Source organism: Bidens hawaiensis, unplaced genomic scaffold (genome assembly GCF_021521415.1).
Source record: "Bidens hawaiensis isolate Kalapana, Puna unplaced genomic scaffold, B.hawaiensis_p1.1 tig00012328_1, whole genome shotgun sequence".
Classification (NCBI taxonomy): domain Eukaryota; kingdom Viridiplantae; phylum Streptophyta; class Magnoliopsida; order Asterales; family Asteraceae; genus Bidens; species Bidens hawaiensis.
The window spans coordinates 533,719-558,050 of NW_027492003.1; the positions used below are offsets into that span (position 1 = coordinate 533,719).

General features: G+C 36.4%; 2 protein-coding genes across 2 annotated transcripts in view; both read right to left on the reverse strand.

Moving 5' to 3' along the window:
• Positions 1 to 205: 205 nt before the first annotated feature.
• Positions 206 to 24,332, reverse strand: part of LOC143540742 (TMV resistance protein N-like) — a 118,337-nt gene continuing 94,210 nt past the window's right edge. Inside the window, exons 3-4 of the mRNA XM_077033723.1 lie at positions 1,883 to 2,377; positions 206 to 1,372 (exon numbers count right to left, since the gene is read on the reverse strand). Coding sequence (XP_076889838.1) covers positions 1,063 to 1,372; positions 1,883 to 2,377 — 805 coding nt within the window. The 3' untranslated portion in view covers positions 206 to 1,062. The remainder of the gene's footprint in view (positions 1,373 to 1,882; positions 2,378 to 24,332) is intronic.
• LOC143540763 (TMV resistance protein N-like) lies at positions 518 to 982 on the reverse strand. The gene has a single exon (XM_077033738.1). The coding sequence runs from the start codon at positions 980 to 982 to the stop codon at positions 518 to 520; it is 465 nt and encodes a 154-aa protein (XP_076889853.1).

Genomic DNA, 24,332 nt, shown 5'->3' on the forward strand with positions numbered 1-24,332 from the left:
GAACACCCTGTCATCCGGATGTGTGGAACTCACAAGTTTTTGCGGCTTTATGCCACCTTGACACTCCCAGAAACAACAATCTAAGTACTATTAACAAAAAATATATATATAAAGTGTGAATATTAAAGACTTCACATTATAGTGTGATGCATCATGAAAGCACTATCTTTAACTGTCGTGACAAATTAACCATTTCATCAGTCAAGTCTGCTTGGAGCATCTGTTTAGGTATCGATTCATACTCTCCAAATTACTGACCCGACCCGTTTGCCCGTACTAGTTTAAATCTAAACATCATCATGTATGACCCAAATTCAAGGATTCTAGTCAAAACCTACATACAAGATTTAATATGCAACAATGAAGATTTAGAAGAAGACAATACTTACAATGAGCTTTCAATTATTCAAAGTTACACAACTAAAAAACATGTTACAAAGAAAAAAAGAGAGAGAGAGAGAACAACATGAAAATAACTTGGAACCGCAAGGATTGCAGCGGCACGACTCCAGTCCCTTCAAATAGGTAACTGGTCAGAAATATTCCTCTCCACTCCATCGTCACGTATTTTGAACTTTTTAAGAGTTTCAACAACTGAGACAGCTTCAAGTCTGTTTAAGATACTCGTCCACTCACTCATGTCTTTGCTACGTAGATAAGAGCCTAAACGCTTAAGTGCTGATGGATGCCCGCCTAATTTAGAAACCATATTCTGTGAAACATCCTCGAAACCTTCCTCAGGTTTACTTTCCCCAAATGCATGCATACTGAAGAGTACAATAGCCTCCATATCATCTAGCATCTCCACATTATGTGGGATGGCATCCTGAGCAATCACCAGATCTTTGTTTCTAGTGGTAAATATTATTCGGCTCCCGCTACCAAACCAGGTTTTGGATCCAGCTAACATCTTTAAGTGGTCAATGTGGTCTACATCGTCAAGGACAATTAAAACACTTTTACGAGACAATTTACTACCCATCTCGGATATGCCTTGTTCAGTGCTCGTTAACATCACATCCGAGTTCAGAATATCGGAGAGGATTCTCTCTTGTAAGGTTTTCAAGCCATGCATTCTTGATTTAGATCTAACATTTTTGATAAAGCAGCAACCTTCGAACTCATGACGTATTCCATCATAAATACAAGATACAAGAGTAGACTTACCACTACCCCACATTCCACATATTCCAACCATATATACACCACCTGACCCACTTTTAGAAGTGACCCCAACTTTTGCATGCGGGTCTCTAAGCCAATTAGGACTGGGCTCGCATTTGCTTCTGCGCTTGCTTCCCACCGTTGCATCAAGCTAAGCAACTGCTTTGCAATCTGGTCAACCATTCTTACGGTGTATTCTGCTTCCTGTCTGGATGTAACATAAACAGCATACTTAGTTCATATTCACACAAAAAGAAGCTTGTAATGATCCCCGTGTAGAAAAATATGTCCGATTTTTAGCTTAATGATATTCTAAAGTAAAGATACTACTAGTAAATTATGAAGGAAGATGAGATTGCAGTCATAGACTAGCTAGTGTTCGCCTGTAAATGTAATTAACACGTAGTACAAACATCTTTTATAAATATGAGGTGGGATCTGGTACAAATAAAATTAACTTAGTAAAACATACAAATAACTAGTGTAACTACAGTTTTGAACTATAGAGTAATTATGTTATAAAAAAATAGTGTAATTATTACTCTAGTTCAAAAGTTATATAATAATAATAATAACAACAACAACAACGATAATAATAATAATAATAATAATAACATTAATTATTTTTACTCTTCTCATAATAAAAGTCGTCATTTGTATTTGATCCAATATATATGTGTGTGTACGCGCGCATGATAAAATGAATTGAGAGAATTACCCACGGGCTTGGCGAGGCTCCCATCCAGCAAGGTTACCTGCCATCGTAAGTGCTTGTCTCCAAGATTTTACTTTGATGTTGTTACTCGACTCATGCATGGCAAGTGCTTCCTCATAATACTTTTTTTGTTTTCTCACATACGAGGGATCCACGTCATAGAATATAGGTATAACGATTTTCCCTTTCTCCTTGTTTTTCATAATAAATGCAAGTTCATCCAAGCACCAAGAAGAACCAACATAATTTCGTGAGAATACTATGATGGCTATCCGTGATTCTTCAATAGTCTTAATACGGGATGGACTGATGGTTTCTTCCCAAGGAAGTCGTCCTTCGTCCTTGTAAGCGAATATTCCTTTATGTAAAAGAGCAACGTAGAGATAATCTACAAATGTCTTGCGGGTATCTTCTTCTCCGAAACTAATAAATACATCATACTTCCATGGCCGAGAAGAAGAAGAGGCAGGACTGGATTGAGAAGAGGATTCTAATAACCTGTTGAGTAGTTTGCAATTAATTAGTGTAGAATAAACCATCACAAGAGGCCCAAGTGGTGAGTAACTACAGTTTTCGTCTCTGCGGTTTGTCTAAATCTGCGGTTTTAGTCCAATAGTTTCAAAATTGCGATTTTCGTCTCTGTGATTTCATTTCACTTGCAATTAAACCCAACCCCACTAACACCGTTAATTCTGGTAGTCAAACTCATCAGTGTGCCCCTCACTTGATGGGCAATTTTGTCATTTTTTTCCAAATACACCCAGCTCCTTACATGAGGAGGGCTTGCGAATTAAGATTGAGGTTTATTTGGGGAGAAAAAGGACAAAACTGTTTCTCACGTGAGGGGTACGCTGATGGGCTTAACGACCAGACTTAATGGGGTTAGTGTAGTCGAGTTTAATTGCAAGTGGAATGAAACCACAAGGACAAAAATCGCAAATTTGAAACTATTGGACTAATGCCGCATATTTGGACAAACCACATGAATGAAAACCGTAGTTCACTCATTTTTTATATACAAAGTTACATATTTATAATAAATCTGCATGTTAATAAATATTTGAAGCACGAAGGGAAACCAAACAACCTTGTTTGTCCTTGGAGATGAGTAGCAAAGTCACCATCATAACGACTTTGTACCTATAAATAAGAGCAAACGATTTGATTAAACGAAGTATTAATTAATCTGGTTAACTAACTTTATCTATACATGCCCATGACCTTCAGTATAACTTAAAGCTTAAGTTTTGCTTATGAGAAAACAAAATACATAACTCGAGTCTGATTTACAATATGCTTATAACTGTTAAATCGACTTTGTAACCCAATTGTTTTTTCGGCCCAAAACTTTCAAGCCTGAATGGCAAACCAAACCCAGAAAAGCCAAAACCAAGCGGTTTTTTAAAACTAATTTTTAAAACTAACTTCGGTTTTTATTTGGATTTAACCCAAACCGGTTCATGCACACCTCTAAGTCCATTATATAAAGAAAATTGTATGATCTGTTTTATACACAAATTTACATCCTCTTTCGTGTAGAAAAGTTTATGAATTATCTTATTATTAACTAGGGTATAGCCCGTGTATTACACGATTGATTAAAAAAAAACGACAAAAAAGTTAAATTTAATAATATACGTAATAACATACCTTATGGATTCATAAAATATAAATAATGATAAATAAAATTTTATAATTCATAAATATCTAAAAACCTCATTTAATACCACATTTAAAATTACATTTGTAACTTTATTAGTAATTCTATAAATTGTACTGGTATTAGTTGACATGTGAAAGAATGATCTTGTTCTAACAGTATATACAGGTAGATTTAGTACACATAAAATACTTTTATAAAATGATGTAATTTAAACGACTTGGAATGCTATCTGCAGACATAAATAAGGGATAGTAAGAGAGATGTAAGTCTGCAACAACTTACTAGTTGATCAACAAGAGCTTTCCGCAATTCTTCCACGACCGTCTTCATTGTTGGGCGTTCATTTCCACTCATCAAGCATTTGTAGGCAATGGTTGAAAATGTAACTAAGGAAGCCATGTTTATGTCTTTCTGTAAATCGGGATAAATTATCTCCAATAATGTTTTCCTTTTGTAATGTATTTTGACCCAAACTGTTAAATTGTGACGCGTGTCCGTGTACTCTCTAACACGTGTGAGCCTTCCACACAAAACTTCAAATAACACTACCCCAAAAGAGTACACATCAGACTTTTGTGTGAGAAAACCGTTATTCAAGTACTCTGGGTCTATATACCCAATTGTGCCACAAGCATTGGAGATAAGAAAGGTAGAGTGCATATTTGCAGGACCCGTTGTGGACAAGCCAAAATCAGAGATTTTAGCTTTCAGGTTCTCATCCAAAAGAATATTCGAACTTTTGACGTCACGGTGGAGAACTCTTTGATGAGCTCCATTATCATCATGAAGATATTGCAACCCTTTGGCTGCATCTAGGCAAATCTGAAGTCGTTGGATCCAGTTTAGATCTGTCCGCTTTAAGTGTTTGTCCAGACTTCCGTTGCTTTCATACTTATAAACAAGTAACTTATGCCTATCTTCATCGCAAAATCCGAGAAGGGAGACAATATTTTCATGTTTATAAACTGAAAGTAAAGCAACCTCTGTTTTAAATTCATGGTCTCCTTGGCCTAGCCGAGGATCCAACATCTTTACGGCGATTTTGCCATGTTTTACAGATACGCCTTTATAGAACTTCCCAAACCCACCCTTTGCAATGAGACTCTCATCAGAAAATCCGTTAGTTGCATCCGACAATTCTTTTAAAGGAAATTGTAAAATATCCACTTCTTGATTGGTAGACATGACTCAAGATCTTTAATATAAATACGATGTAATTAATTAAAAATTCTAATGATGGTGATGATGGTTTTGAACATGGAGAGAGATGGCACTCTCTTTTGAAGGAGGTGAGATAAAATATTAAAAAATGTGAAACAAAAAGATGAACGCATATGGCAAATATATGTCATATCAAATAATTAGTATGTAGATCTCACACGCTTTGCATTATAGAAATTACTGTATTTTTGTAATGTTATTGTCGCATTAAAAGAATATACAAAACTTCCACACTATGTAGATGGCTTTTAATAACAGACAAATCCATCAAAGTCTTTCGGGGAAGGTGGGTTCCATCGGAAAACATAGCATGTGTAATGGATGTACTGAGCGGTAAGTGACAGAATTAACCAAGGGATCACTCACGGAAAATGTCAATGATGGATCAACAATTCACTAATAAAAACCTACCAAAAAAAGAATGCATTCAATCATCTATTATATCTTGCACCCATAGTATTTTTGTTCGGTAAACTAGTTGGACCCTAAAAAATCCGAAACTTTTTTTAATGATACTGAAGAAAAGAGTATTCTACAGAAATTCAAAGAATTAGAGAAACTCTTCTTCTTATAGGAAATGATCAAGGAATACTCGTTTTATTTAACATACACCAAAAGAATAAAATGTGTGACAAACCCTAAACATAAGAATAATTGATGTAATTAGCTAAGATTAAAAATGAAAGGTATATTTTATATATTAAAGAATGAAAAGTGTATTTTACTCAAGCAAATTAAATTTCTATAGTGTTAATTGTTAAGTCTAGGTTGGAGGCTCATTGTTTGAATCCGTGTTTTAGAGGCACACCAACTTTGTAAGGTGAATGAATACAAGAACTTCTTGGTTGTTGCCTAATCCAAATAAAAAATATTAAAAGTTTTGGTCCAAGGTTTTGTTATAATTTTCCATGGTTGCGCGTCCGCAGCATATCGAACTCATACCGATTTTGAACAATACTTCACTTTGGATTATTAGATACATAGACGATTACTCGAGACCCATTTGTTTAGTGGTATGTTGTCTGTCCTCGCAAATGTAAAGTTGTATGTTCAGATCTTTGCTAATGCAAGATAAAGGTGGAATTTTGTTGTCCAAAAATAAAGAAAAAATATATATACAAAGATCGTCATAAGAATTGATCCCAATGTGCAACGACCATTAATCCTTTCGTTTAGTGCCGTGAAACTCCATATTCATCAGTCGAACTCCCATCTTTGTCAAACCACAACAAACTTGCTCCTTCGACAAACAAAATTCGAACACCATTCACCTTTAGATTCTGTCATCCGGGTGAGTGGAACTCACAAGTTTTTGCGGCTTTATGCCACCTTGACACTCACGGAAACAAGAATCTAAGTACTTTTAACTCTTCATCGTTTTTGAGCTATTCAACATTTCAATCCATTGTCGTGATCACCCCCATTCAATCATATTAGATATTCTCCCAACCATCATTGCTTTGCCATCATTTTAGAACATTTTGGTGTATTGACTTTGACTTGCCAACTGTCTGCAGACCGAACTTGTCAAGGACAACCTATCATTTAATCAAATTGGAATGTGTGCAATCGACGTCGCACATAATTGGTACCGTTACACGCCAAAGACTATGCTAAAAGGTGGCGTTACTCGTGCTGAGCCAATTATGCCGTTACTGACCCGACCCGTTTGCCAGTATTAGTTTTAAGATAAAAGTCTAAAACATCCATCAAATGAATAGTCTGCAGCGTTATTGTTTTTCTCACCAACTATCAACTTTACACGCGGATTACTAAACAAGAATCGATCATTGATTTGCCATATACACGTTTAATACACGCCTGAGTGTAAGATACACTTACCTTAATCCGTAGAATTTACTTGGACTCGAACGGCTACACCGACTCGTCCACCTCAAAACTTCAACCTAGTTAGCAACATTCATTTCAACCAATAACATTTTAGGATGCATAATTCATAACTATGTTGACAAGGATTCATTAAATTAACACAAAGTATCATTTTATCCAATTTATACCAATTCATTCATTGTGACTTTTTAACTAACACTTAGTGTGCATGTTTAAACTTTTTAATCTTTTATATATGATGTTTTTTTTTGTGCAATCCCACCCTTTTTGTTATTACTATATCAATTGAAGTTGTTGATCAATTAATGGTTTCTATCTGTTAATTGAAACAAGATATGAAGCTTTTCATCTAAACAATCAAATTTAATATGCAACAATGAAGATTTAGAAGAAGACATGTAAGGCCCCGTTACCGGTAGCCCTACTTTAACGTTGGATTTACTCATAAACGCAGTTCTAAATATCAGAGTTAACAAAAACTTTCGCGGAATAATAAAACTTCAACCATAACATTTTACATAACCATCAAATCATGTCTTATAAAACATTCGTAGTCAATTAAAACAAAACATAGTCTTTAAAACATCACAACATTTCTTCGAGATGCCAGTATCTTCGATTTCCATGCCATGTGTCTTCAGTCACGCGAGCTGCCTCAACCTATTTGCTTGCGTGCATACTAAAAGTCAGCTATGCTGAGTGAGTTCTAGTTAATCACATAACTTACTTTTCATACACATATACATGCCCGAAGGTACGCATTACATACATATCATGTTCATCATTCGTCCATGCACATTCATATCTAACCATACATTATAAAGGGCGTTTCACCTACATACCTCAGACATTATTATTAGGGTCCGGTCACCCTTCATCCTCGGATATTATTAGGGTCCGGTCACCCTTCATCCTCGGATATTATTATTAGGGTCCGGTCACCCTTCATTCTCGGATATTATTAGGGTCCGGTCACCCTTCATCCTCGGATATTATTAGGGTCCGGTACCCTTTTTTTTCATAGCTTCATGCTATACCTGTTCTTAAATACTTTTCCTGACAATACGTGCAATCTCCGAAGAGCGTTCACGTACCATTAACATATCGTACGTACATTATGCATACATCATATATCTTCATACATGCATCTTATCTTACATCATACATGGCGATCACATCTTTAGCTACCACCTGACGGTACATGCAATATCCGAAGATCGTTCACGCACCGTTAGGCAATCATCATACATAAATCATACAAGGCATACACTTACCACTTAAAGGTAAGTGTATTAACTATCACATTGAGTACGCACACAGCCCCGAAAACATAACAAGGAAGTGGGGGCTAGAAACTCACCTCAATGCGGTTGTGTTCACAGTTTACGGTTATTCCCTTCTTGAGCTGTGCACGACTAACTGTATAATAATTATACGTTTCAGTAAACTATCACTACACATATCGCCTTTCTAGTTTAATTATTACCCTCAACGAACGGGGTCCGGGGGCAGCGCCCCTGGCAGTGGGGTTCTAGGGGCGGCAGCCCCTAGCGGGGTCCAAGGGGCAGAGCCCCTGGCTGGGGTTCAGCTTGAAAAAATTTTATTTTCATTAACTGTCTTAACACATTTTCCATTAGCATTTTGAATCATTGAATAATATGCTACTTAAAAGTTCAAGGGCTTATTTGTAATTAAATCATTCTTTTTCCAGGGACCATTCTGTCATTATGTTAAACTTCTAATTCGTTACTTATCCTTAACGAACTGACTTGCCATGACGATCTGGTTCTTGTAACGAATTGGAACCTTTAACGAACTGGTTACTTACACGAATTGGACTTTTAACGAACTGGACTCTTAACGAATCAGTTCATGTAGCGAACCAGTCCAAGTAGCGAATTGGACCTTCTAATTCGTTATCTCCTTTAACGAACTGGTCATAACGAATCAAGGGTAATTCGTTACCCTTTTTCCTTAACGAATTGGATACGTTTTTCCTTAGCGAATCAGCTTGCGAATTACCTCTAATTCGCTAGTTATTCCTTAGCGAACTAGGGTTAGGTCAGATTTGTCAGAACATTCCCTGACAACCTCGTACACGTTTTTCCGGCGCCGCCATTGCCGGAAAACTCACCGGAAAAACGTATCTTCACCGTTTTACACCGTTTTTCATCGTTTTTCGTCCCATTCGATCCAGATCTGAGCTAGGGTGACCCCTAAGCTCATATTAGGTTCGGTTTATAACCGATTCCACCCGGATCTCATGACTTAAACGGTTTAACGGTGTCGGCTCGTCGTTTCATGATTATATCTAACGGATTTAAGCTCATACGACAAAATACTATCATACATTGGGTCGGGATCCGTTTCCTCCTCGATATTTCGGCTAGAGAGAGAGAGAGCTTAAGTGTGTGTTTTGGGAGGTGGATGGAATGTGTGAAATGAATGATTAAAGGCCATTTAATGACTTATATAATTATGGATCATGGGCTTAAGCCCATGGTCATTTCCTCTTTTTTTCATAGCCCAAGTCCATAACCCATATCCATTTAACCCAACACTAGTCCGACTCATAATAACTTGTATTTTAATTTATTAACCGAAAACCCGAAAAACGAGATGTTACACGACAATACTTACAATGAGCTTTCAATTATTCAAAGTTATACAACTAAAAAATTGTAACATCCTAAAATTTATAATGTTGAATAAAGAAAGTTATGTTAGTGATTTCGCGTTTTAATTATTAATATCGAGTAGGAGCGGGTCATGGACTTGGATTAATTGAGATAGGATAAATGAGAATGGGATTTCAGGGATATAAATACCCCCTTAATCCCAAAATATCTCATTTCTCACCAAACTCCACACACACTCCACACACTCCTCAAAACACACACATACTAACCGATCAAGATTCGAAGCCGAGACCCGAGATTTTGTTGATAGATCTGAGTTGGTAAGGTAAGAACAAATCCACCAAAGCTTATAGTACTGAAAATGGTTAGGATTTGATGGGTTAACCGGACCCGAAACCCAAACTGCCCAAATCGGACCCCTAAAACGTCGATTTTAGGCCGATTTGATGGTTGAGATTTGTAGGCGCCGATCATACGATTCCGTGGGTACCAAAATCGAGTTATTTGGCTAAGAAACGAAGGATTTATGGGCAAACAGATCTGCAGCGCGATAACTTCGCCTGCAAGATTAAGTTCGCCTGATGAACTTCGCCTTCAAGCGTAACTTCGCCTTCAAGCGTAACTTCGCCTAAGGATAACTTCGCCTACGGCCAAGTTCGCCTAAGGTATAACTTCGCCTGAAGCCAAGTTCGCCTAAGGTTTAACTTCGCCTGAAGCCAAGTTCGCCTAAGGTATAACTTCGCCTGAAGCCAAGTTCGCCTAAGGTTTAACTTCGCCTGAAGCCAAGTTCGCCTAAGGTTTAACTTCGCCTAAAGCGAAGTTCGTTTATAAAATAAATTAAAAACCTAATGGAAAATGTGTTAAGGCAGTTATCGAAAATAAAATTTTTCCAAGCTGACCTGGCAGCTTAACCCCAGCCAGGGGCTCTGCCCCTTGGACCCCGCTAGGGGCTGCCGCCCCTAGAACCCCGCTTCCAGGGGCGCTGCCCCCGGACCCCCGTTCGTTGTGGGTCATATATAGATAGAAATACAAAACGAGTAGTAGTAGTTAATTGATATGTGTAAATATTATACAGTTAGCCGAGCCCAGTTAAAGAAAGGAATTACGATCAACGGCGAGCGTAACAGGATCCAGGTGAGTTTCTAGCCCCATTCCTTGTTATGTTTTCGGGGCTGTGTGCATACTTGATGTGTTGTTAATACATTTATCCTAAGTGATAAGTGTATGCCATATGTGATATATATGATATGTATGAATGATTGCTTGATGGTACGTGAACGATCTTCGGATATTGCACGTACTGTCAGGTTGTAACGTTATAAATATGGTAAGTATGTTATGTATGAACGATTGCTTGATGGTACGTGAACGATCTTCGGATATTGCACGTACTGTCAGGTTGTAACGTTATAAATATGGTAAGTATGATATGTATGAATGATTGCTTGATGGTACGTGAACGATCTTCGGATATTGCACGTACTGTCAGGTTGTAACGTTATAAATATGGTAAGTATGATATGTATGAATGATTGCTTGATGGTACGTGAACGATCTTCGGATATTGCACGTACTGTCAGGTTGTAACGTTATAAATATGGTAAGTATGATATGTATGAACGATTGCTTGATGGTACGTGAACGATCTTCGGATATTGCACGTACTGTCAGGTTGTAACGTTATAAATATGGCAAGTATGATATGTATGTTTATGTGTATGAACGTAATAAAGTTAATAAAGGAAGGAAATGACGGTTGTATGGTTGTATGGTTACGAAAAGGGTACCGAGCCCTAATAATACTCGAGGTATGATGTATGGTTGTATGGTAACGAAGAGGGAATCGAACCCTACTAATATTCGAAAACAAGGGACCAGACCCTAATAATATCTGTGATGTTAGGGACCAGACCCTAATAATATCTGTGATGTTAGGGACCAGACCCTTATAATATCTGTGATGTTAGGGACCAGACCCTAATAATATCTGTGATGTTAGGGACCAGACCCTTATAATATCTGTGATGTTAGGGACCAGACCCCTTATAATATCTGTGATGTTAGGGACCAGACCCTTATAATATCTGTGATGTTAGGGACCAGACCCTTATAATATCTGTGAGGTTATAGGGCGAAAGGCTCTTTAAAACGTATGATTATGAATGTAAAGAAAGTATGTAAGTAAGAAAGAAAGTATGTAAGTAAGAATGAAGGCATGAGTACTTATGTGTGTATGAAAGAAAGTTATGAGGTTAAGTACGTATGTATGTAATAAGGTATTGTATGGTATTGTATGATTAACTAGAACTCACTCAGCGTAGCTGACTTTTAGTATGCACGCAGGTGAGTAGGTTGAGACAGCTGGCTTGAGTGGAGGACACATGGCAGAAGACTAAAGCCTGGCATCTGAAGATCTGATATGTTTTATAAGTTATGTTTTGATTTTGAAAGACAAGAGGAATGTTTTAAGACATGATTATGAATCGATATGTAATGTTTTATGAAAGTTTTATATTCCGCGTAAAGTTTTTAATTAACTCTGATATTTAAAACTGTGTTTATGAGTAAATCCAACACGAAAGTAGGGTTACCGGTAACGGGGCCTTAAAAAACTACAAAAGAAAAAAAAAGAAAGAACAACATGAAAATAACTTGGAACCGCAAGGCTTGCAGCGGCACGACTCCAGTCCCCTCAAATAGATAACCAGTCGGAAATATCTTTGTCCACTCCATCATCACGTATTTTGAACTTTTCAAGAGTTTCAGCAACCGGGATAGCCTCAAGTCTGTTTAAGATACTTATCCATTTACTCATGTCTTTGTCTCGTAGAAAAGAGCCTAAACGTATAAGTGCTGATGGATGCCCACCAAGTTTAGAAACCATATTTAGTGAAACATCTAGGAAACCTTGTGCAGGTTTACTACTCTCAAATGCATGCCTACTGAAGAGCTCAAGAGCCTCCATATCATCTAACATCTCCACATTATGTGGGATAGCATCGTGAGCATTCACCAAATCTTGGTTTCTAGTGGTAAATATTATTCGGCTCCCGTTACCAAACCAGGTTTTGGATCCAGCTAACATCTCTAGGTGGTCAATGTGGTCTACATCATCAAGGACAAGGAGAACACTGTTTTGATGTAAACATCTCTCCATCATGTTTATTCCTTGATCAATGCCCCTTAACGTCTCTTTTGATTTCAGAACATTTGACTGAATGTCGGATTCTCTCTATAATGATAGGCCGCCTCTAGGTGGCGGATCGAGCTTAACCTTATATATGTATGCATGTATGAATGTGTAATCATTCGGTTATTATCAATATACGAACAATCATTCGGTTCGATATCATTCTATGTTATTTATCGTCTCGTTAATATATCGTACGTGTCATGTTATGCGTTTGGATCCTGCTAGAGGCTATAACGTTTCCTTAATAATAATAATAATAATAATAGTAGCAGCAGCAGGAGTGGGATTGTGATGGACAAATGAGTTTCTCGTCAAAGGGGTGAGGAAAATGATTGAAAAGAAAACTCTTATATATGGAGGTGTCTTCTCCGACGAGATTGGATAAAGGAATTCCTAAAAATGTCAATATTTTCATGTGGAGACTTTTACTTGACAAGTTTCTGACTCAAGTGAATCTGTAAAATGAAGGCTTTGATATTCCTTTTGCCATGTGTCCCTTTTGTGCAAATAAGATGGAAATGGTCTGCCAAGTTGCTTCTCGAGCTTGGAGAGTGATCAAGTCTTGGCTGAACATTGTGGTCTTTGGAACCGAAATACATGATAACTTGGACTAATTCGTCAAAGATGCCCAAATCTAAAAAAAACAAGTGGTGGGTGGAGGGTATTATTTGCATGTACTGGTGAGTGATTTAGAAGACTCGGCATTAAGCAAATCTTCAAGGCTGTTGATTTAAAATCGACACTTATTTTAGATTCGATTAATCATTTTTTCCTTTTTATGGTTAGTGGAAACATAAAATAGAAGTGTCTTTGAGCTATGATACTTAAAATTTAAAAACCCATTTAATTTTTTTATTTGGTTAGTTTTAGTATAACTATTCTTAATAAAAAAATAGCAGTAAATAATAACTAGGTGATCGGGCCGGTTATAGTACTAACTGTTGGGCCTTAACCTTATATACTCAAATGGTCATCGTTTAGATTATAATTTAGGCTAGTTTGATTAGTTCAGTTCATTAGCAAGTAAATGTTAAACAGTTAGCAAGGCTCACTAAAGAAAATAATTATAATTGAGTCGGAGCGCAACCGAATTCAAGTGAGTTTTTAGACCCCTTTTTCTTTAATGATTTGGGGTTGTGTGCATGCTCACGAATAAAGTAAAAAAAAAAACAATCATACCAAGTATTTCCCACAATAACCTAAGCTATCAGTAGGATGGTGGGATGTAGACAAACCTTACCTCTATCCATAATGATAGAGAGGTTGATCTGGCGAGACCCCAAACTCGAAAGTAAATAGATAAACAAAAAAAATTATACAAAATAAATTAAGAATAGCATTATATAATAAACTAAAAAATATGGTATTAGTACGCGTACGTTTCAAGCAACATTTCAATATAGATAGACTAAAATAAAACCAATGTACAATTTACAACAACAACAATAATAAAGGCCATAACAAGAAATAGCCTCTCCTCCTAAAGGTCATTAACCTTAATTCTACGTCTTCGGGAACTCCTATTCATAACAATGTTCTCAGAGAGGTGCGAGTCTAGCAAAACACGCCTAATCATCTTATCCCAAGTCAATTTAGGTCTACCTCTACCCATCCTCCCCTCTATAATAAGAGTTTCCACTGATCTAACGGGAGTCATTGGTTGTCTCCTTTTTACATGTTCAAACCATCTCAATCTGCCTTCCCATATCTTATCCCTAGTATTTCCCGAAAAACCTCGTTTCTTATTCGGTCTAACCTTGTGTGCCCACCTATGATTCACGGAAACGCCAAGAGTAGTTGAGTCCCCATCCCGGGGACGGCGTGGGACGGGTACGCCGGCGAAATATCGGCGAATCGTTTCCCGATTTTCAGACGTTTCTGAAAATCGGGGACGGACTGTAATACGCCTTTGGGCTTGGGTACGGATCGAAGTTTCAGAAACGTTTTTTGCGATCATATAGTGTTTTCCGGCAGCAAATCCGGCGCCGAATTTTCTGCCGGAAATAGTCACCGGAAGTTAGGAAGAAGAAGAAGAAGAAGAAGAAAAAGAAGAAGGCGGCTGGTTATTGTATTTTTTACTTTTAGGTTTAAATAGGTTTAAGTTTTTAAAAATTAACCCATTTCTCTCTCAATAGTTTACATTTAGTCCCTGCAACTTAATTGTTATTACATGAGAAAGTGTAAAATTAGTTTGTGTATTTCAACAATTAAACACTCCCCCCCCTCCTCTCTATCTTTACTAGTTTACATTTGGTCCTTAAACTTATAAATCTATACATAAAAGGTTTAAAATTGACATTATAAATTTAAAAAAACTAAAATAAAAATAGCTATTTTTTATATATTTTTTTCCCGTACCCGTGTGTAGGATTTTTAATTTTTTCCGTTTCCCGTACCCGTAACGTCCCCGTATCCTGGTCCCGTACCCGTTCCCGTGCTACTTAGGTGCCCACATATCCACCTTAGCATCCTCATCTATGCTACCACCAACTTACGTATATGTGTCTTCTTGATGGTCTAACAATCTGTTATGTATAGCATCGCAGGTCGAATCGTAATCCTATAAAACTTTCCCTTTAATTTAATTGGAAACCTCTTGTCGCACAGTATCCCAACAATCTGTTCCGTATAGCTCACGAATAAAGTAAGTTGATATGCATTGCTTTAACTAGTGACGAATATTGTATGTTTGTATGATATACTTAATTGTATATGAATGTATGTATGTTTTGGTACGTTGATGGTTGATGGGTCTTACACGTGTCGTGGTGGATATGATAGCAGATCCTTATAATTTATGTGTAAGAAAGGACAGTAGATTGTTAAAATTTATATATAAAAAAGGACAGCAAATCCTTATAATTTCTGTGTAAGAAAGGATGGCATATCCTTTTGATTTGTGTGTAAGAAAGGATGACAGATCCTTATAATTCTATGAATGAGTTATGTGTTAAGAATGCTAAGTATGTAGGAAGAGGTTAAGTATGGTATGTGTATCTTTGGATACGAACATTAATGTATGAGTAAGAATAACTTGATCCTTGTTAAACTAAACTCACTCAGCATAGCTGACTTTTAGTATGCACGCAAGTAAATGATGATTGAGGAGCTTGAGGGCAGGGATGACTATCAATGAAGTGCCTGGCATCCGAGTAAAGAATGTTTATGTTATGCTATGTTTAGATTATGGAAAGATAGGTTTATGTTTTAAAATTTGCTCTATGTTTGAATGATTATATTATGCTTTTATCTATAAGTACTCTGATTTAGACTGTTCGTATGCAAATTCAACTAACGTAAGGTGCCTTGAATGGGGCTGGCCTTACATAAGTGTAGTTGCACTTAAATCGTTTTGGTATAAATTCAGTTAATCTCTTAATATGTGTCCCCGAGACACGAATCTTATTTCCATTCATTCTATCAGTATGTCATTTATGTTTATTACAGAAAATATATGTTGGATTTGACACACAACATTGCACTTAGTTCTTTAATGCTGTCGAGTTTATCGACCTTCGCAGAGAGATCCTTCTTCGCCGTAAATTATCAACTTAGGATCTCCAAAACAAGAACGGGATGTTGATTTATTTGTAAAGAGCGTGCCATTAGAATACCAACAAGCTCTATTCTAATGCCACCTGACTCAAGACGGAATTAGTAAAAAAGAGTTGCTAGATACGTTCACATGATGGAAATGGAAGAAAAGTGATAGATATATTATAGCGCACGTTTGGAGAAAATCCATATAAGAGAAAAACTTATTATATTATTAAAAGTTAACATATCTAGGTGGTCAATGTGGTCTACATCATCAAGGACAGTTAGAACACTGTTTTGACGTAATCTTGTCTCCAACATGGATGTTCCTTGCTCAACGTTCTGTAATACCACTTCTGTTTTCGGAACATTTGAGAGAATTTCTTCTTGAAACATTTTCAATCCATGCACTCTTAATTTTGTTCTAACGTTTTTGATAAAGCAACAACTTTCAAACTCATGACTTATTTCGTCATAAATAGAAGATGCGAGAGTAGACTTACCACTACCCCACATTCCACATACTACAACCATATGAGCACTACCTGACCCAACTCTTAGATGTGATTTCAAGTCTTGCATGCGGGTCACCATGCCAATCAGTTCCGTATCAGAGTTTGTTTCAGCACTTGCTTTGGAACGTATGCTAAGTAAATGATGTGAAATGTGGTCAACAATTGTTTGTATGGATTTTACTTCATGGCTGCACGTTGCATAATTGGGATATATAGTTAGCTCATATTCACATAAAAGAAACATACATGTTAGTAAAGGGAAAATTCTCAAAAATAATCTTCCACCCCCCAATTATAATCATCACATTTTGTTAAAAGTCCAATTTGTTCGACTGGATTTTTTGGCACTTGACATTTTCTGATTATTGGACAAATAGAGTGTTGATTAAACACTTAGCTGATAGAATATTTTTTGGTGGACATTCTTGAGAATTAACCACTCAAATAGACAAAATGTGATTTTAACAAGATAAAATGAACATTTTGAAAATTTTTCCCTAACATAAAACTTTAGTGCTTCACAATGGCCTAAATTGGAGTTTTAAAAATAAAAAATTAGGAAATCCTCAAAACGTCCCTTTTGACTCATTCATCTAAGAATGTCAATGAACTTAAAGGATTCCATAAATGTCCACTAGAAAACAATCCGACAAATTAAATTAGAGAAGTCAGTCGATTCAAAGGGTCGTAGACTGAAAATTGTTTATAAGGTGGCTTCTATTTATAATTATGAAGGAAGATGAAATTAATTGTTATCATGCATTGGAAGAAATGAAAGAAGAAAATTAGGCCTTCTCTATTCTAACATCCAATTTGCTGTTTGAACACCCTTGCTGTTTGGACACCCTGGCCCATCTATACGAGTCGTATAGCTCATACTACTCGTATAGGTGGCAGCTTTTTGTCAGTATTTGTTGACCAGTTAATACGAGAAGGCCTATACAAGTGGAGGCCTATACGAGTTGTATGAGCTATACGAGACAATTTGAATTGACTTCCAACCAAAAGGTCGTGGTGTCTAGTCTCACTTTAAACATTTTACCTTTATTTTTATACAAAAATTTTATACACAACCCAAATCATAACCAAGCAAACCCATTTAAAAATTAAATTATTTAAACCCAACAAAAATACCATTTTACTTAAGGCCAAAGTTTTTTTTCGCCTTTGGCTCAATTTATTTTTTAACAATTATCGGAGACGACCCCTTGGTGTATGGAGATCCAAAACGACTCGTATAGGTTATACTATTTGTCTAGTGGGTGTATAGGCAGTATACGAGTATTATAGGCTATACTACTCGTATAAATATCAACATCGTCTCGTATAAGTCATACGACTCGTTTAAGAATCTGGTCGGAAAAAGAGCTAGTGGATGTCAGAGTACGGGTATCTATACGACTCGTATAAGCTATACGAGTCGTATGAAGGGTGTCTGAATTTTGAAAGTGAGTGTCTTATTAGCAGGACCCGAAAATTACCCATTGGCCACGTCCCATCCAGGAAGTCTAGCTGCCTCAACAAGTGCTTTTCTCCAAGATACAAGTTTGTCCTTGTCCAATTTATGCCCGGAAAACAATATACGAAAACGCCCAGTTTGTGATCTCACTTCAGAGGGTTTCACGTAAAAATATATAGGTATAACTATTTGGCCTCTCTGGCCCTTATTTTTCATAATAACTTCAAGTTGCTCCAAGTTCCTAGTATATGCAGCATATTCTTTTGAGAATATGATGATGGCTATCCCTGATTCTTGAATATCATTAATGGTGTCTTGATGCATGCGTCGACCCATATCAATTTCGTCCCTGAATATTGAGATACCTTGACGTTCAAGAGTCATGCATAAATGTTCTACAAATGTTGTGCGGGTATCTTCTTGTTTGTAACTCATAAACACATCATACTTCGACGACTGAGAAGTAGAGGCAGAATTTGATTGAAAATAGGAAGCTGGCAATAACCTGTTGAGTTGTTCTAAAATTATTAGTATAGAAACGCGCATGCTATGAAATATGGTTCAAAACGATGGGACTTTTATATCTCAAAAGACAAATGAAATGAAGTAATTAATAATTGAGGTAATTATATTCTCCTTGTTCACTCCATAAGAAAAGGCAAAGGAGTTCCTAATTGCCGGGTGGCATTAGTATATAGCCAAGGCCGTTGGATTTTTTCTTTGCTATAATGCTTACACTAATGCCACTTTCTACTTAAACAATATATATATATAGGGTTTGAATTAAATACAAATTAAATTAAAATACTAATAATGAAAATCAAGTAGTGTAATTATACTATAATGTAATCACATCATAGTGTAATTACACTATGATGTAATTACATAATTACACTACTTGATTCTCACAACTTACACGTTAATTTAATTTGTCCGTTATTTTTACAGATCTCTTAAATTATTTAATAACCTTTAGAAACTCTTAAGATCGAACTAAAGCTCTTCTACAAAAAAAATTTGTATGTTAGTATTATTGGAGCGTTGTTTTCAATTTGAAGATATATATTTACGATTACAATTATGAAAATTAGTTTTTACACAGATCTATGTTTTTTACACATATGTAAATTTGTTATTACATATATTGTCCACATGTGTAAACTTGTGATTTATATATGTAATCAAACATTTTTTAAATATCATAAAACTGGTCTCAAATAATGTTAATATATAAAAAAAAGTAAAAAGTTGTTTGGTTGTTATGAGTTTCTAAAAGTTCTTAATTTTTGTTGAGTTTTGAAATGATACCAACCTTATATATATATATATATATATATATATATATATATATATATATATATATATACAAATTGGGCGAATTACGACACGTGACGCCCAGTTAGCAAATGGTAAAATTTGTTTTTGGGATGTAATGGTGTTGTAGCCCCTCCAGTGCCACGTCACCATTTTTTATAATTTTATTTTGTAATTAATCTAAACAAACAAAACCAATTTATTTATTAAAATTTATTAAATTAACTAAATAAAAGAAATATAAATTATAATCAAAATAAAAAAACACACCAAAAAATAAAATAAAAGGGGATATTGGTTTCTAATAATATCAACTTTCACTCGTTGGTTAATACTACTCCTAACTATCGATTTGTTACCCACCACTCCCAACTTTCACCCTATTTGTTTTTGGCACTCCCGAACTTAACGAACTCTAACTCTATTAGTTTTTTTTCTGACGTGGCAAATTTAAAGTGACGTGGCATGCTAACGCGACATTTTCTTTAAAACATGTGGGTCCCACAAGACAACTTCATATTTCTCTTATCAAACCCTAACTTCATCACTACATCGTCCAACCAACCACCACCCCCACCACCCACCTTCACCATCCCTGTTTTTCTGGCCATCGTCGCACCCCTTGGAGCCGCCATCACCCATCTTTTCCGTCAGATTTAGATAATCAGTGCTCAATTTACACTTCCCAGATCCCCAATTACATAACCCTGGTAATATGAAATCCTAACCCGGGTAATAAGAACATCTAGTATTTCGTGATCTAGCTACCCATTTTTCTTAGAAGAATGTAATTTATAGATCGGAGAGTGAAAATTGAAACTTAGATGTAACCTGGATGTCGTTAGACGATGAATCACTCAAATTCTTTTGAGTCTAACTTCAAGAGCGGGAGCTGAAAGGTAAAGAGACAAAGTTGTACCACCGGTTGATGATACCGAAGTTTTCTTTTCCGATCTGACGACTTGCATTGCAATTAACAAAACATTACAATAGTCTGGTAATGTGAATCGTGTGAAGAATAATAATAGTTACAAGGAGTTTGAGAATGTGAATTGATTTGAAGGTTTAGGGTTAGAAAGAAGGGGTCGACATGAAAGAGTTTGTTGGGTGGTGGAAACTCCAAGAGGTGTGGCGGTGGCCGGAAAAATCAGGGAAGGAGGGTGAAGATGGGTGGTGGAGGTGGTGGTTGGTTGGATGATGTGTTGTGGTAATGAAGTTAGGGTTTCATAAAAGGAAGATGAAGTTGTCTTGTGGGACCCCACATGTTTTAAAGAAAACGCCACGTTAGCATGCCACGTCACTCTAAAATTGCCACGTAGAAAAAAAAACTAACGGATTAAGATCCCGTTAAGTTCGGGAGTGTCAAAAACAAATAGGGTGAAAGTTGAGAGTGGTGGGTAACAAATCGATAGTTAGGAGTAGTATTAGCCAACGAGTGAAAGTTGAGAGTATTAGAAACCAATATCCCAGATAAAAAATACATATAAAAATACTAATCTATTCATTATCTTCGTCCTCGTCCTCGTCTTCATCTTCGTATTCGTTCTCCTCATCTTCTTTGTTTTCCTCGTCTTCGTATTCGTCCTCGTCTTCTACATCAACGGAACGATTATCCATCACGCGTTGAACCAAATCCGCCTTAAGTTGGTTATGTATCTCACTTGATATGAGCTCGTGAATGTTTTGCGTTCGTTGCTCTGTGGTTGTTTGAGGGAACTGTTCTGGAACACTTCCAGGTATATAGTGTTGATATATTGCTTTGCCAGTGTCTTCTGTAGAACCACCATTACAAAATTAAAGTATAACAATAAACTTTAAATTTCTATTAATATATTGATTACAATACAAGTGTTAAGGGAACCAAAACAACCGTACAAAATAAAATTACATAATGGAATAAAGGAAACCGAAGTACAGAAATAAACGAAAGCAACATAAAATGGGTGTTGGCTGAGGATTCCTATTTAACAGAGGTCCCTTAAAACAGATTTCGGGCCACCCAGGTGAACCCGTCTGTCTCCCAGGGTACAACAGCAGCAACAGTGTGTACTGCCGGGATTAACCTAGCACCCGAACTATACATGTACTAGAGTATACGAGATCTCGAGTGCAACGAAATTAGATCGAACTTCTGGTCATGGTGAACTGAACTAGTGGGTGTTTGTGTGTTTTGTTGTTGTTGTTGTGGTTGTAGTTTTTAAATGCTCCCACACACACCTATTTATTGCAATGAAGTGTGATGTGTCATCGGACGCATGTCAGTCATAGTTACGATGTGAGTTCATGCTTTGACACGTGCCGTGCTGACTCTCCTCAATTATCGACACAAGGCAGCTTGTGGCACTCAACTCTCCAGAAGGCGACACGCAGGCTGCTGAGTCATCAATACTTGTTGACATTTGTCCATTATCCGGTCCAACCACACAAATATATTAAGGCAGCTCTCAAGCATTCTACAAATGTGGGACACACTCATTTCCTTTTTTACCAATGTTCAAGTTATTAACTAAACACTTTAGAGTATCGATATCACATTCATCTTTACTCTTTGGACTCGTTAATAATTGGTTTATTAGTGATATTTACTAATAATAATTATTATTCCAAAATATTTCCAACGTCTTCTAAAATCATGTTATGCAATATGAAACACGTGTATATATTACATCAACTAATAGTAGCAATACAAGAATGGCAGCCTTCAGTTAAGGCATGGTTTGACTCCTAAAAAGCCAAATTACTTGTAAACTGTATGCTAAGAAGTAAGAAGTGTTTTTACCTTGACTAGTGACTACAATGAGAACAAATCTTTCAAGATCAAGACACCGAAGGAGAAAATGTGCTCCAACCACAACCATTACCGGACGACCTTCACTATCTACTCCTCCTCGATACCTAAATCATAGGTACACCTTGTAAGTACCCAAAATGGGCGGGTCGGATCGACACGGAACCCTTTTGTCCAGAAAACAATAATACTATAACCATTGGTGGACCTGTAAAGGAACAGAACGAACACTTAATTAAATGAAGCTTGGTTGTGTTCGTTCATTTAACTTTAAACGAATAGTAATATCAAGTATCACTATATTAAAAATCTGGTGGAAGTTAATGAAGTGAACTTGAAATCATGTCACACTCAAGAACAACTTGCATATCTGCTAACAAATTGCTACTAGGAGCTTATCAGTTTTGTTATCTAGGAGAAACATTGGGAGTAAGGAGGTTTGAATCACTAGAGAATGTTTTGAGTGATTCAAATCAGAAGTGACCGTTGAAGCGAGCCGTTGGTGAGCGTGGAAGCTACATGGAGAGTCAATAATATGTCCGAGTCGTATGCATTTTTTGTGTTTTGTGTAGCACGTTCATGTTTACCAAGTCTATCATTAAGTTTGTTAGGATTTTGACTCAAGTCGTTTATTTCCGTTGTAATTGTTGCCTACATAAGGTTGTTTCGTCCAATGAACTAGTGAAGTGATCATCATCTAGGTTTGCGTTCAATAATGGTGTTTTGTATCAATCTGATCCAAGAGATTGAAGTATGCACTCAAAGTTTGACCTTGGTCAAATTGATGTTCCAAATTAAGTCAGCCCACTCTTTGTGCATCAGTAGTGGGATTTAAATAACCATTTAAAACCAATATATATCTCTATCCTGCTACAAGTGACGAACTCTACAATTTGCACCTAAGATTGGTCTTATATTCTATTTCTATTCTTCGAAAATAAGTACTGTTACGTTATCATGCATAACTCTTATATGAATATAAGAATATTAAAAATAACTCTTAATATATTAAAAATAAAATATATTATCGTTGACATTATCTTTGATTATCTTAACCTTAACCGCCGGCCTCACCTAACCTGATAATCATTAGACATTATAAGTTATAAACATTAATTAGCTTCTTATTGTAATATGTACTCTAAAAGACTAAAGCATATGCATCTAATGTAGGTCCTAATAATGGATCAAACAACTAAGTTCTTGAATCAATTTCACTTACTAGCTAGCGGAAATCACTAGTAAACAACCGAGATTTCAGATCTTATTTGTGTTTGGTTATTACCCGAAATAGAAAGAAAGAGGGAGTAGGGAGAGAGTTTGTGAGATGTAGATAAGAATATTTCAAAAGGTTATGGAGTGCATGTCATGCCTCATTCTATTAGAACCGTCCCAATTGGCTCATTATAACATGGCTTCGGTCCAAACATACATCAAACAAACCAACAAGCTAACTAAATACATTGTGAATAGATTAAACAAATACAAAAGACTAAAATACAAAACAAGGCTCTACAATCTCCCTCTAGTCTTTCGTATTTGATCCGACAGCTTCTTTTCTTCAGTCGGTCTCGTAGTCGAAGCCGGATTCACAGTTGAATAGTTGATTGTCAACAAGATAATGCACACTTGTTGAACTTCTCAACTATTCCGTCCGCGTTGTCCTTTCGGACATCTTCGACTGTCGCCAATGGGGAGTTGTACAGCTTCATCAAATCTTCTTTGCTGAGGGCGGCAAGCCCGTCAAAACCCATAATATATTTAAAATGACGTTTATTTGACCGGTAAAACCCGAGCATTTTCGGAGATACGGAGGTGAGTCGTTAAAACCTGGATTTGTTTTGTTCATAATTCATTTGTTAAGCTTAGGTTATTGGGCCTAAACCATAATCCATTTGATAAAGAATGCTAGGAGAACGAATTATCGGTTAACCGTTAGCTATTAATGTATCTAATTTTAATTATTATATTTTTGTTATATTTATTGTTATAACGTTTGTCGTTTAAAAATATTAACTTATATTTCCGTTACTTGTTATGCCTTTTTATTTTGGCTCTTAGTCGAGGTATATAATTTCTCGAAGAAGGCCCTTGAGACACGAATCGAAACACATGGAATTATATCCACGCATACAAGCCGTATAAACCATGCTAAACACGTCCGTACTTTTAAGATGAACCACGTGTATATATAGAAATCAATCACTATAGGGATACAATCGCGGCAGTGCTGCAATGAAAGTATGCAACCATTACAAACAAAAAAACATTCA

Excerpts from the sequence above, each read along its gene's own strand:
- LOC143540763 (XM_077033738.1), bottom strand. The coding sequence starts at position 982 with ATGGGTAGTAAATTGTCTCGTAAAAGTGTTTTAATTGTCCTTGACGAT.